This window comes from Podarcis melisellensis, assembly GCF_964234715.1.
Source record: "Podarcis melisellensis genome assembly, chromosome: 9".
Lineage (NCBI taxonomy): Eukaryota > Metazoa > Chordata > Lepidosauria > Squamata > Lacertidae > Podarcis > Podarcis melisellensis.
This window is the reverse complement of record NC_138541.1, coordinates 59894946-59910123: the sequence shown is the minus strand read 5'-3', so window position 1 is coordinate 59910123 and position 15178 is coordinate 59894946. Positions and strand designations below refer to the sequence as shown.

The 15178-nt window shown below is 43.1% G+C and overlaps 1 protein-coding gene across 4 annotated transcripts in view; it reads right to left on the bottom strand.

Moving 5' to 3' along the window:
* Window positions 1-15178, bottom strand: part of SMIM14 (small integral membrane protein 14) — a 30635-nt gene that overhangs the window by 5479 nt on the left and 9978 nt on the right. For all 4 annotated transcript variants that reach the window (XM_081924663.1, XM_081924664.1, XM_081924662.1 and 1 more), the window contains 3 exons: window positions 11772-11876; window positions 7706-7754; window positions 197-345 (listed from right to left, as the gene is read on the bottom strand). In XM_081924663.1, coding sequence (XP_081780789.1) covers window positions 197-345; window positions 7706-7754; window positions 11772-11846 — 273 coding nt within the window. In that variant the 5' untranslated portion in view covers window positions 11847-11876. The remainder of the gene's footprint in view (window positions 1-196; window positions 346-7705; window positions 7755-11771; window positions 11877-15178) is intronic.

Here is a 15178-nt window from a genome sequence, read left to right as displayed (position 1 = left end):
AATGCAACGTCAGAATGGATGAGAAGAATGCATTACTGGCACAGCGTAGCACACTCTGCTAAAAGCTACATATGAATTGCATTTGTGTCTTGGTTTTTCTTTGAGAAACTCAGGCTTCTGCATCACATATTTCCCTCTCCCTGCCTCGTCGTTTGACATTATATAGGGAGGTTAACTAAAACGTCGGAATACTCACATTATGTGGGCTGGATGGTTTTTCAGCTGTAAAAGGTCTTCTTAGGTTAGCAGGTCTCATCAAGAACAGTACCAGTGCCAGAACCAGCCAGCCCACCATTATCATTGTCACGCTAATGTCATTATCAGCAGATGGATTGGGTCCTGGCACTGGAAGGAAAAGAACACATGAATTAAGCAGAGTGAAGAATTTCAAGTCACTTTTTAAAATTAACTACAATTAAGGGGACCCAAATAGGGATTACGCAGCATTTTGGGAGAAACAAGAGGGTCAAGCGAAGGTAGAATCTCAGGCTCAACAGACAAGTTCAGCTCTTGAAGGGCTAACTGGCTTGGAAAGAGAAAAGTAGCTCCACCTCCTGAGTCACTGAACAAACACGGTCCCATGTGAGTCACTGTTAAGCCTTAACCTCAAGAAATAGATGACTATTTCTTAAACACTGTCTGCTTCTTTTCCACTTCAACTTTAATCGCTTTTAAACTGATCACAGGGCTAGTTATTTCATCTGTACTCATCTCTGAAAGTTTATGGTGTCATCTGACAACTTTCCAACCGATGGGTGCTCTCAGCATTCTCACTTCCATATTTATTTTCTTCCCTCTGTGTCTTTTACTCGCTGGTCAACAAGGGTCCCTAACGTTAGAACAATTTTTGAAAATGTAAAGAGCGAATAATTGCTGATTGTTACCAAGAAACCGTGATCTACCCACTGACCAATAAAAATTTTGTAGTGGCGGTAAAAGGCTGAAGCTATTGAGGCCTCCACACTATATCCTCCCTCCTGATGGATATAGCCACACATGCAGAACACACACATTTATGCAAAGATACAAATACAGTGGAACCTCTACTCACGACCACAATCCATTCCGGAGGCCCGTCCTTACGGCAAAATAGGTCGCTGGTAGAAGCGCCATTGTCCGCAGGCACATTCGGCGGCAGCCCGCTTCTGTGGATGTGCAGACGGCAGCAGCCGCTTCTGCATGTGTGTGAATCACGGCAAACCTGGTGTTTACTTCTGGGTTTGCCGCGGTCACGACTTGGAACAGGCCTAAGTAGAGCGGGACGTAAGTAGAGGCTCTACTGTAGTCTAATATGTTTACATTAATATTATTTAATAAAGTTACTACGAAATTGATTAAATCCACAGCAGCAGTGCCTCAGTGGTGCAAAGTGCCTTCCATCAGCTTTGGATAGGGATAGCCTAACTACTGTTGTCTATGCTCTGGTAACCTGTAGGTTAGATTACATTATACACAGGGCTGCCTCTGAAGCTGGTTCGGAAACTTGCTAGTTCAGAAATGGGCAGCCAGGTTGCGCACGAGGACCAGACAGTTTGAGCATATGACACCGATCCTGGCCCAACGGCACTGGCTGTCAATTATGGCCCAATTCAAAATACCGGTTTTGATCTATAAAGCCCTGAACAGCTCAGGACCGCAATACTTCCAGAGCCACCTCTCCCCATATGAACTTACCCAGACCCTGTGATGATCATCTGAGGCTCTTATTCATGTGCTGCTTCAATGAAAGGTCTGGAGGGTGGCAACACAAGAACAGGCCTTTTCTGCAGTGGCTCCTCTTTTGTGAAATGCTCTCCCCAGGGAGACTCGCCTGGCACCTTCATTATACACCTTTAGGGGCCAGGCAAAAACATTCCTCTTCAACCAGGCCTTTGGCTGATGAACATCCCATATCCTTTTAAATGTGTTCACAAGGGGGTGGTTATTGGTTTGGTTTGTTCTTGTTTTTATTATGTATTTTGTGATTTTACACTGTGAACTGCCCTGAGATCTTTGGACGAAGGGTGCTATACAAATTTAATGAATAAATAAAAATAATATAAAAACGGGAGGATTGCTCAGCCATGATTACTGAGCAGAGGGATGCCTCCACTCAGTCCAAACCTCCCACAGTCTGGCTTGATAAACAGTTTGGCTTGCTCTGTTAATCTTGCAGCAGTACAGAAAACTAATTCGGCTCAGAGCTCGGTGCCAGAAGATTGCTGCCATAAGTAGCCAAAGAACATTGAAGGCAGCAGTATCATGTAGTCACAGTTCTCAGAGAGGAAAGCTGATAAGCACCCTGCTTTTCTTCTATAGCCCACAAAACAATATCCCCCTAAACTTCTGGAGGCCTCATTTCACTCATCATTTGGGCAGCAATATAACAGCAATTGATGCAACCCGGCCTGTGAGAGATAAAAGCTAGATATCTGGGCTGCTGTGGAGTTTTAAATACATCAAATATCTTACAGATAAGCTGACCACCTCTTTAAGAAGCTGTTCTCTTCAAGGCAACACGTGAAGCTCCTATTTCCAGGGCTCATCAGTTATCTGCATATCCGCCAAAGGAATCTCCTGTATGACATCCCTCTCAATGTCAAACTGCGAAAGAGACCTTCAGCTTCCTTGGGCAAAGGTTATTAGCAGTGTCCTTGGGGCTGGGGCAGAGAGGGAAGGCCTAGCAGGAAATAAGCTCAGAGTTGGAAGCAGTTAAAATGATAGATTTTTAAAACCTCAGGAGTAAGGTTTCTTCCTCCTAATGTGACATAGCTCTGTTCAATATACACCAAGCCTCTGACTACCCACTCCTTTCCTCAATGTATTGCAAGAATACATATTTTAAAATGTAATCAAACTAAAGAGAAAGCAGTTAGTATTTAATAATCATATAGCATATTGTAAGAATTGCCAAGGTATAGGAAAAGTGAAACGTTTGTGGCATGCTTAAACATTTTCGTAAATTATCTTTACAACAGCCTTCAAAGTACGGCTGAAAGAGGACAGGATATTGTTCATGCAGCAAATGAGAACTCTGAGCTGGGAGCTTGCTGAAGGCCATCTAATAAGTTCACGGCTAAACTGATATTTGGACTGGGGACTATTTGTTCCCAGCTCACATCATGATGATAGCCACAATCTTATGCAGAGGCTTTGCCAACGGGGCAGAGAGGAAGGGCCCTATCCTTGTGCTGTAAAGCAGGGATGGGGAATCTTTATGCTGCTGAGCATGGGTAGGCAAACTAAGGCCCGGGGGCCAGATCCAGCCCAATCACCTTCTAAATCCGGCCCGCAGACGGTCCAGGAATCAGCGTGTTTTTACATGAGTAGAATGTGTCCTTTTATTTAAAATGCATCTCTGGGTTATTTGTGGGGCATAGCAATTCATTCATTATTATGTTTTCCAAAATATAGTCTGGCCCCCCACAAGGTCTGAGGGACAGTGGACCAGCCCCCTGCTGAAAAAGTTTGCTGACCCCTGCTGAGAGGGTCGGATTCCCTCAGGGGTAGTCTCATGTGGGACACATGTCAATGCTGGGCAGAGGAGGGCTGATGAGGGGCAGGAACAAAGTTTTATGTATTAAATAATCCAGAACAAAGACTGCCCTTCTTCAGTTTTCGTCATGGCTAGCTCAGATTAGAAATCCTATGCAGGTCTACTCAGATGTAAGCCCTGAGCTAGGTTTGATGGGGTTATTTTCTGGACAGCAATTCCATTCTGACTTTAGTGAGCTATATACGTACACACCCAATTCATTTTCATCAAATAAAATTCTGCCCTTTCTGAAACTATATAGAAAGAGGGAAAGCACAATTTTGAAAGCTAAGAGAAGGAAGGAGGAAACAAAAAAGAAGGAAGAAACTGATAGAATGGAGAAATTGAGAAGATACAGTAAATGTTGAAGGGGACACAAAATTAGCTGGGGGGGGGGGATTACACGTTGCACTTGGGCCCCAGGTTGCTCTCCACTGTGTTGCAAAGGGAGAAGCAACACCACGCCTTGGTGATAAGACAGAATAAAAGTATGGTCTGAAGACACAGAAGACCACCACCTTGTTAAGCTAAGCTAGTTTGAGAGTGGTCAGTGCCCAAAAGGTAAGGTAAAATACCCCTGGATGGTTAAGTCCAGTCAAAGGTGACTATGGGGTTGCAACACTCATCTCATTTTCAGGCCGAGGGAGCCAGTGTTTGAGCCAATCAAAGCTGACAGAGACAACAACAGAATTAGCTGCCTCCAGAAGGGCTACTCTGTCTCTGTGCCAAGTTTCTGCTTTGGCAAGGTCTTTTCCCAATCTTTATGGGCATAACAGTGTCATTAAACACCAATTTTACTTGCAAAAATACCATTTTTAAAGTTTTTAAGTTCAGGAAGCACTGCTAGCCTATATTATCTCAAAGCAAATGAGTGCTGTTTCACTTTGTCTGGATGCAAAGACCAAACCCAAGAGTTTCACACTTCCACAGAAAGAATCCAAATGTGCAAAATTCAGGGAGTTCCCCTCTCAAGTCATCGTTTTCATAATGATTCATTCATCTGCAGCAATGGAACAGACGTCAGACTGACTTCAGCAGAGCCCCTGCCCTCCTGCTTCCCAAACTAAACCCCACCCAAAGTTCCAGCCTTTACTGCTGTAATCATTGGCCAAAAGGGTTTGTTTGTATAAGCTGGGTCTCAGACAGGAAGCAAAATAATCATAGGCTCCCAAACCACTTGCTGCACTCCTCCAGCTCTTCATTCCTATCAGCAGATGTGACTAAGGGAAAACAACACAGCAGATGTCATAATTCCCTGCCAATTCGAGCTAAGCCCCCTCACCTCAAATCTAGAAATAAGCTTATTATTCCACTAGGCATTTGGTCTTTTCAGTTGATATTGGGGGGGTGTGGAAAGTGTCTGCAATTTTTTATCCGCTGTTCCCATCTTCTTTTAAACTGTTTTGAGTATGTTTCCCTGGTTTCCCCCTTTAATTCTAATATGTAAGCCACCATGAGTGTTTTATATAAGAACAGAAACCGGGTGTGTGTGAGGTTCCTAAATGAATTGTGTGTGCCAGAATCTATAAATTCTATATGCAAGCCACCTCGAGGGTTTCATATAAGACAGAAATTCAGGATATAAAGTTCCCAAAGTCATTTGTGTGCCAGGATCTACACTCTCCAGAGCTCTGCTTAGGGAACCTATGATCTTCCAGATGCTGTTGGACTCTGATTTTCATAAGTCGAGACAGCTTGGCCAATCAGGAATGATGGGAATTGGAGTCTGACAACATCTGGAGTTCCTCATTTCCGGTTTAAGAGAAGGCTGGGGGGAGGGCACAAAATAAATACAGAAGACAGCTAGTGACAGGGAATCTGGAGATGAAACTGAGAATCTAAGGGAGCAAGTCCAGTGGCATAGCGTGGGGGGTACAGGGGGGGCCGGCCGCAACACCTGGGGTTAGGGTTAGGGGGCGCAAATCCACGGGTTAGGGGGCACAAATTACTTGCCTTGCCCCAGGTGCTGACAACCCACGCTACGCCACTGAGCAAGTCAAAATGTAGTCTAGTGAGCCAGTTGACTACAGGCCCCCAGCATAGCTGTCAACTTTCAGATTTGAAAATAAGGGATCAGCAGCATCAAAAATAAGGGATGAGCAGCCTCACCTGTCCCGGGGAGTCTCGAAAATAAGGGACCAGCAGCGTCACCTGTCCCAGGGACAGTCTATGGGATATCTAACAATCCGGGATAGCAGCGGGAAACGGCGCTGGAATAAGCGAATTTCGCGCAAAAAAAGGGAAGGTTGACAGCTATGGCCCCCAGACGTCAAAGATACCATAGGCGTACAACATCTGCCCTTGCAATTGGCTGGCAAGCAGCATGAAACTTCTGGGTTGCCTAAGCCTGGTGCAAATATTGGCAGCCGGGCCTTCTGCCTTGCCTGCTACGCAAAGCAGTGTATTCCTTAGTGCTGCACTTGAGGTTCCAGCATTTAGATAGCTGGCCATGCAGTTAACTCGTTAACTCTCCAGGTCTGGATACTCATAGCCTCTTACTGGCCCCAACACACTATGTAAAAATTCCAAACATGCTCTTACTCACAGCTGATTCTCACTGTATTTTTATATCGCTCTTAAACATCCAATCACTGCCAACTCCCTCCCCCTTTTTTTTCAAGAGAGTAGAAAAGTTGGAAAATAAGACTGTAGTGTGCAATCTGGCATGATGAATCATGAACCTGGGTCTTTATCAGTGCACACTAGTACCTGGCTGGAACGGTTATGCATTCCAAAACTGGAAGATCAACTTCCAACTAAGAAAAAAAACTTCCTTTGGTTCAAATTACCAATACTACAAGGTATACAATGGCACGATTCTTTCTGAATTATCTAGGCCTTTTTCTGTTTGGATCAAAATGCATGCCCCTGAAATTTCTCAAAATGCTGTTTTGATATCCTAATCTGATGATACTTTTCACAGAGCAAGACCCACCCCTAGCCCTCAGCCATGCACTGTCCCGTCCCCCCATTTTCTATTTTAGAAAACAAACCACGTTTAAGTTTTATACTTAAAACTGTCCGGTCCCCCCATTTTCTATTTCAGAAAACAAACCACGTTTAAGTTTTATTATAACTAAGGTATATAAAAAGTTGTGAACTAAATAAAGTACAGTGGTGCCTCGCAAGACGAAATTAATTTGTTCCGTGAGGCTCTTCGTATAGTGTTTTTTTCGTCTTGCGAAGCAAGCCCATTGACAGCTTAGCGGATAAGCGCTATTAGCGGTTTAGCGGCTTTTAGCGATCAGCTGTTAAGTGGCTGATCAGCGGATCAGCTGATAAGCGGCTTAGGAAAAGGGGGGGGGGAGGGAAAAAACCCCGAAGGAACTCGCAAGACTTTTTCGTCTTGCAAAGCAAGCCCATAGGGAAATTCGTTTTGCGAAGCGCCTCCAAAACGGAAAACCCTTTCGTCTAGCGGGTTTTCCATCTTGCGAGGTGTTCGTCTTGCGGGGCACCACTGTAAAATACAGTTGCAGAGATAACAATCTAAAGCAGAAGTCCTAAGCAGGGAGAAAGGGCTTCTGAATCCTTTCTTATCCAGTGGTTATTCCATTTATTAAAAAAAACACCCCCTCCCAAATTGCAGCAAGAAAGCAGATGGGAACATTTTAAATGGGAGGGGGATCAGAGAGAAAACCTAAGAAGTATCTCCCGGCTTCTGTGAAGTTCTCCCACTTTAGAGTGCAACAATCCCAGTGGTATTTTGTGAAAAGAAAAGAAAAAAGGTGAAATATGAAACTCAGTCTAATGCACATTTAGCCCTCAGACATAATCTCTTCCTTTGCATCTATTCCTTAACACTAATTATTTTAGCCCTGAAATTAGCAGGAGGGTCACTTCCACTTGCCATTCCCATTGATGATAGCAGCTTGTTATATGGGGAACCAGAGTATGGCCTCCTTTGTATTGATGCCCCCTGCCCCAAGCTTAGACCCACAGAAAGCTTTCTGATCTACATGGGATTTTGTCGCATGATGAAGATGGCATGCTTAGATTTATTCTGTCCAACTATCTTCCTGTATTTTGTAATGCTTGTGGCTGTTGTTTTATCGGTGTTTAAATTGTATTATTATTAATTTTTGGATATATTTCTGTTGATATATATAAAAACAGCTATTGAGTTGCTTTGTGCTGGAAAGCAATATACAAAAGCGTTTAAAAATATACATGCAAGATTTCCCTATTACTCACGTTCCTGAAGGCATTCTGTGTCTGTGCAGTAGGATTGAGATTGCCGTAACTGAAATGAAGAAAACAGAAACTTGCTTAGAGAAAAAAGAGACTTCATCCGTTCTAAGATTTGTGGGCGAGTCTTCAGAATTTCTGAAATCAAATGAACTTTGGAGAGTCAAGTGCAAAGTCTTGGAAGTTAACTGTTGTTAACTACATGGGTTTTACTTTCAAAAATTTACTTGTATATCAAAATTCTTTATTTTTCAGCTTTTCAATAAGTGCTAGAAATTTGGTGATAATCATTGGTTGGAAAAAGTTGTTCCACATTTTTTTTAAAGTAGCCCCTCCCAATACACCACGTCACAGTTGGCTTTTGAAACCAAAACAGTTGGTTGTACAATATGGAGGAGCTGCTATTAAAAAGAATGAAGTGCGGACCAATTCCAAATCTCTAGCCAGACGCAACCTTCTACTGCAGGCTTCCTCAAACTCGGCCCTCCAGATGTTTTTGGCCTACAACTCCCATGATCCCTAGCTACCAGGACCAGTGGTCAGGAATGATGGGAATTGTAGTCTCAAAACATCTGGAGGACCAAGTTTGAGGAAGCCTGTTCTACTGGGTCAGAAAGAGCAGACCTAAGCCAGATATATGTCCAAATGCGCATCTCAGAGCAAATGCGGTCTCACCACATCATTTTCAATGGAATGCTCACTTGGGGACAAACTATATTATATTAAGCATGTTTTTTTTAAAACACCATGCTGAGCACTGGTGGCTTTAATTTCAAAAGAAAAACAGCTAGACAGGATCTTGATCCAGATTGGGGCACTGTACCAGTTTCCCTGCCAAAACCTGCCCCTCCCTTCCCATCAGCCGCTATTTGTCCTTAAAGGTACCGTTCGCAGAAAAACGTCACATCTGTGTACAAGGAGCAGCTGTGGGGTGGATTTTTGGCAGGGAAATAGCTAAGGGTCCCATGTGACTATGTTTCCTTCACAACAGAAGCGGCAAGCTTAAACGTGCTTTTTAAAAAGCATGTTTAATGTAGCAATGTAATTTGGCCACACTACAAAAACACTCAGACGAACAATCTGATGTGCATTCATTTACCCTGCAATCATCCCACGCAACTGAAAGGATTATGGGGTGGTGGGTGGACCAAGAAATCCAAGAACGTATGCCATAGGTCAACCCCAACCCCATCCTTTAAATTTTGATGGCGATTCTCCAGGGGGCATTTCCTAAGCACAAGTCCCTCCCCCTTTTTTGTTCCAGTGCTATCAGATGAGTGTTCACCTATGCAATTTGCTTCACTTCCATCTTTTTACAGTGGCCAGCCCTTGATCCCTTCTGCACTGGAGGGATAGGGGAATTAAGAGATTTCACACACACAGGATTTTCCCGACTGTATTGAAGCTTTCTCACACCTGTCCTTTCTCCTATTTTAGCATCAACCAAAAACACACACTTTACAAGCAGAGAGAGAACGTATCAATAGGATCAGCTTTATTTATTGGCAAATGGAAAACTCTCTAATCGCTTCTGCTTTGACTTTGATCTAGCAAGCTCTTTCAATAAGCTTTGCAGAACATGAGTTGTTCCAATGAGGGAGAGCTCTGCACAAGACTGCAGACATTTTGCAGACGTAGATAAGGATAAACTGTACCTAACACATTTTGAAATTTGATTTGAAGGAATCACATGTTTCATTAATTTCAATGGGGCTTGATTGCAGGTGAGCTCCAAGCAGAATGTGTCCAGTGGTTTGTATTATGTGACATATTACCATACTTACCAGGTAAAAATAGAAACCATGTGAGCATAACTTACTGTGTTTTTTACTTGCACCACCATTCTAAAAGGGGCCTATAAACACACACCTTGCAGTGTTGCTTCCCTACCAAAAGAGGGCAACGTTGACGTAGGCAAGATAGAAAAATAATGGAAAAATATATAGTAGTATTAATAAGATCCCTAGAGATAGCCTTGCCTTTATTATACACATTCTGGAGATAAGGTTATAGGAAATAGGCATCCACAAGAGATAGTTGCCCCCTGGTGAACCTAATTTCCAGCTTCCATTTTTCAAAAAGCAAGTATTTAGACCTCGTAGAACTTGAGATATGATCTCCCCTTAACAGACAGACTGTGTGCCAGTTTCATTTCCCTCCTCGGCAGTTTAAAACAAAATTCATATACAGTAATGTCCCTTCAAAAATGTCCCTCCCTCACATTTGACACAAGATGCAGTATGTTAAGGATTTTGTGTTTCTAGAATTCACACACACACACCCCTACCTCACTGGATTCATTTGCATTAATACCCCCATGACTCCACCCTGAACCTATTTTATCTGATATAGTCTCAACTGACTTTGACGAAGTTGCCGATGACAACTGTTATATATATCAGGCCTCCAACATTGTGGGGTCTGTGGCCGCAGTTGCAATGTGGGCACTGCTGCAAAACGGCTGGCCCGTTTTGGACATAGCAATTCACAAAATGGCCGCTGTGGGGACGTGGAGAATGACTGTAGTTACTACTGCAAGAAAACATCCATTTCACAGAAGGAAAACTGATACGAGGCTAAGAGGCAAAAGAACTTGGCCCTCCAGAAACTTAGCAGAACACATGGCTGGGATATATGAGCCTCAAAACACAAAGCTACTCATTGGAACCTAACACTATTCACAATTAAATTTCCCCTAAATCACCTCTAAATAAAATTAAAACCTCACACATATATGCTCATCCTACCTCTCCCAGACCACACCACTAGGCCCCGTAGCCTCCATTTTTTCTTCTTATTCCCTACCTTTCTTTTAGCTAGGCACAGATGCACATTTCTTGTCTCCTCATCACTCCTCTAAGTCAACATGCTAATCCTAATTTGTATCTGTCCTCTCTGCTGGACAGAACCATTCCTTCTCTTCAATGACTGCCTGTTACTGCAACCATCCGTTACTCATGGCAAAGGGAAACTACCAGCCACAGTAAATTGGTTTTGTGATTCCTACCCCCGTAGGTTAATGGAGCTTGAATTAGTGGGATCCTTGGATTGCCCAAATCTTGTTTATTGCATTTGTTTATTCAAAGCATTACAGAAAAGCTCTGAGTACAGCTTTTGAATGCCCTCAGGATTGCAATGTAAGAAGACACGACACAAAAGGAAAAAGTGGTGAGTCAGGACGAGGAAAGCGAACAAATGAGGGGCCCTAATTCTTAAACGTTCAAGGTTCTTATCGTGGCCAGCTTGGATTGAAACAGGATGTTCACTGTTCGAAAAGGCTCCTGAGGAATAAATTCCTAGAAGTGATTGTAACACACCCAGAAGCTGCATTTTCCCAACAGTCAAGTGGATCCCCAGCCTGGTTCCAAGTAAAATGCTGTATTTTCCCTCCCGCGGGGTAAAAAAAATAAAGTCCTTTTTAAACTTAGGTACAAGCCTGTCAATGTTATGGTACTTTTCAATCTTGTTTTAGCGATCTCCCACTGAAACAAATAAGTATTTAAATATGGCTGGATCATTCCTTTATTTCCCCAGTTCTTCTCTTTTATACACACATTGGATAGTCTCCCATGACACCATTCAATTGCAGAAGTACTTGTATAGCCCTTTAAATAAATCTAAGAAGCAAACCTCCAGCCAATCTACTTTCCCCCTACCCTTAGACAGCGCTTTTGTTTCCATGGATTTTATCTCGACTAGTTTCCAAGGCTGTGCTGCTCATCTGTGCCAGAGTGCACATCTCCCCAAAATATTGAGAGGGAAGGAGGAGAGGGCAGGGAGAACCCACTCCCAAGGACTCACCCTTGTTTTTGACAGCACAAGTGAAATCGGCAATGCTCAGCTGGAAGGTTTCCCTATCATCTAACAGTGTATCTACCTGTCCATCCTATGGATAATAGATGTAGCCCCTTGAAGGACTTGTGGAAAGAATGCGCTAAGAAAAAATTGTGAGATTGGCATGCACTTTGGAAGACTACATGAGCAAGCGCTCAAGAAGGCTATTCAGCAGTAGCTATGCAATTGGCTGAAAATTGTTTTGAAAGAAAGGAACGTAAAGGCAAATGTCTCTCACCAGATTGATCAGCCTCCTCATGGCATGTTCATGGGAGCAGATACACTCGCAGGGATCAAATCCACCTTCTGCCATGGCTATTCAGATGAAGCTGATAACGAACACCTAGAAAAGACAAGGGGTTGTGTGTTAGCTACACTTTGTTTTCCTTTTCTTTTCAGACAAAGGTTTACCCATTTTCGTTCAGGCTAGAGTCTAAACTTGAATTGAGGCCAGCAATTCAGAATAACCTTTTCCCCTTGTGGGGAAAGCTCAAGCGGCAGCAGGCAAAAGAAGACTCTTTCCCATCGCCAGTTTGAGTTTGAGAGGTCAGACCAGGGGAAAATGGGGATCACACTCCGAGCGCACCATAAAAAAATTGATGCGCTTTAAATTTGGCACCTTTTTCTTTTTGAAGATGTCAGCTTCAAAACGCTCCTGAAATATATGGGGCACAAGTCCAGCAAAAGCCAGTCGTAGCTAAGGAATACTTAAAACCCATGGAATGGGATCTTTTTGCAATTTAAGTTCCTTGGACCAGAAGGATTTAAAAGCTGCAACTAGCTTTACTCTGAAGTGAGTCCAATTTATTTCAGTTTACCCATAAAGAAATATGCTTTGTCTGACGTACCTTATCTCATCCCGCCGCTCTTTCGTCATGCACGGCCCAGAAACTTCCTGACTACAATTCAGATAAAGCCGAGGTCCCATTGAAACCAGAAGAACACGTCACAATTAACTTAAACTTCCAGGGCACTTAATCTCTATTAACCTTGGCTGGACAGGGTGGAGCTGCCTTTTGCAAAATTAACCATTTCATTGCCAGACTCCACAGGGACAAAAATTAGTGAGGGGGCAGTTCTACAGCTGTTTCCTTATGATGCCTAGAAAAAGTATATTTTCCCTTCTATATTCCACCGCCACCCCATGCAAATTTAGATATTGCCCCCTGTAATCCAGGTGGGAAGTAGGATGAATAGAAGACACAGAGAAAAATCACACATTCCAGGGGAAATAGTTTCCCATAATTCAGAGAGGTTCATTACAAGGGGAAAACCTGTGAGCATGAGTATTTAGTCCAACCATGGTGAGGGTTGTAGTTCAGTGGTACAGCATGTTCAGAGCCCAGACATAAGCCCAACCGGGAGAAAAGTGTGAGAGGTATTGCATTAAGATAATCAGTGGATAGGGAAGGGGTCAAGTTCATCCTGCCTGCGAATTCACTTCTGCAAACCTCTTCATTCCTGCATAACTATTAATCAACAAACATACACATTAAGGAAATAATGTGTTTGCTGAAGAAATGTGACTGGTCTATATTTTAAAGCTAATGCAAGAAGAGGAAAGAGAAGCCTCCATGTAACTTCTGAAATGTACTGATCACAAGTTCTAATGCTATGTGATATACTTCAGTACAGTGGTGCCTCGCAAGACGAAATTAATCCGTTCCGCGAGTCTCTTCGTCTTGAGGTTTTTTCATCTTGCAAAGCACGGCTATTAGTGGCTTAGCGGCTATTAGCGGCTTAGTGGCTATTAATGGCTTAGCGGCTATTAACGGCTTAGCGGCTTATGAAAAAGGAAACAAACTCGCAAGACGTTTCGTCTTGCGAAGCAAGCCCATAGGGAAATTTGTCTTGCGGAATGACTCAAAAAACGGAAAACTCTTTCGTCTTGCGCGTTTTTCGTCTTGCGAGGCATTCATCTTGCGAGGTACCACTGTAACAATAAAACAAATGTGTTAAAGGGCACAGGAGCCATTTTAATGATCTGGTGTGCCTCCAAATTAAAATTCAACTCCTTCTGGACTCCCAGTAGTATATCCTCCTCCTGAGCATTCAGCAAGCAAAAGGATTATCACCTGCTTCGTACCAAAGCAATGAGGAAGTTTACAATGAGGTTTACAACCTCTGATAAACATGGGTAGGTAAACATTCAGTAAGAGAAAGGCGGGTGAGTTTTAATGCATTTTTAATTCCGTGTTTCAAATAAAGTCGCATTTTGCACCTTCTCAATTTAATACCTGTATGTATGATGTGTTAAAACTGATGTGTCAGAGAGCACACGCTTTCTATTACAAACTTTTCCTATTGAGATTCTCCAAGACCAAATCTGGGAAGATTGGCTTAGACCTGGCATGGAGAACCTGTCACCTGCCAGCTGTTGCTACATTACAACTTATACCATCCCTGAGCATTGTCCCTGCTGGCTCAGACTCACAGGAGTCAAGTTCCACAGCATCTGGAGGACCACAGTTTTCCCCATCCCTCTCTGAGACTCTACAAAGTTGGGCCCAGGATCCACGGCAAACTTCCTATCTGCAGTCTTCTTCTTTGGCGATCACTCGTTCTTCCATGAACACGGTCTTAACAGTGAGTCCGTAACTGTGGAGGCCAATTCTGAATCTACACATCCTTCCACAGGGAGTTGATCATGGTAAGGGTTTGCCAAAGGTGCCTTCCTCTTAGCTAGTTTCTCCTTTTCATCCAGGGTTCGAGCATCTTCAAAGCCCATGACACCTTTGGTAAAGGCTGTTCTCCAATCGGAGTGCTCGCAGGCCAGTGCTTCCCAGTTGCCAGTGTTTATACTACATTTTTAAAGATTTGGCTTGAGACAGTCTTTAAACCTCTTTAAATCTGAAGTACTGGACTAGATGAATTGGCATTCTGGCACAAGCTCACACACAATGTGATACACTAATTGGAATACAACCTACAGCTATGAATGGAAACCCACCAGAGGCTTGATAAACCTTTGCTTGATACCCAAGGTGGGTGGGGAGAGATACATAGCGGACAACAATGCATGGTTTCTGGAGCACATTTACACTTGTTCAATTCAGCTCAGTAGGAGTGGGCTGCTGGCAACGGAGTCTATGAGTCCTATCTTTATAGCTTCTTCATATAGTCCACACTTGGCACTGTTTCCCAACCTCACCAAGCAGATCACATGATAAAACCATTCCTAGACCTTTATCACTCTGGTAGGGGAATCACTGAAAGGTCCTTAATATTTCTTTAAAAAAACAGATTTAGAAAAGTAAATGTCAACGGAAGGGTTCTGAAAGGAAGTGAAATTCCCCCATCGCCACTAAAATGGTGGAACATAAAATCCTGCTTTCAAAAATTGTACAATACAGATTTTTAGATATGATAATGATGTGCCCTGGCACAAGACCTACCAGTTCTCTAATGCACCTCTACTTAATTTACTGGAGACAGGTACAATCCCAGATTACTGGCAAGTTTATGTAAGTCAAATTGGATGAGTGTTTTGATGATATAATGTCTTAGTGACAAGCGTTCATGCGGAAGGAGCACGAGCTGCTATTGCGTTTTCAAGATTTCACGTGGGAGTTCATCTGGAGGCATAATGATGCCATATATTATCCCATATGATGGGGCATCCAGGGTGTGGGTGAGGCAGTTCCC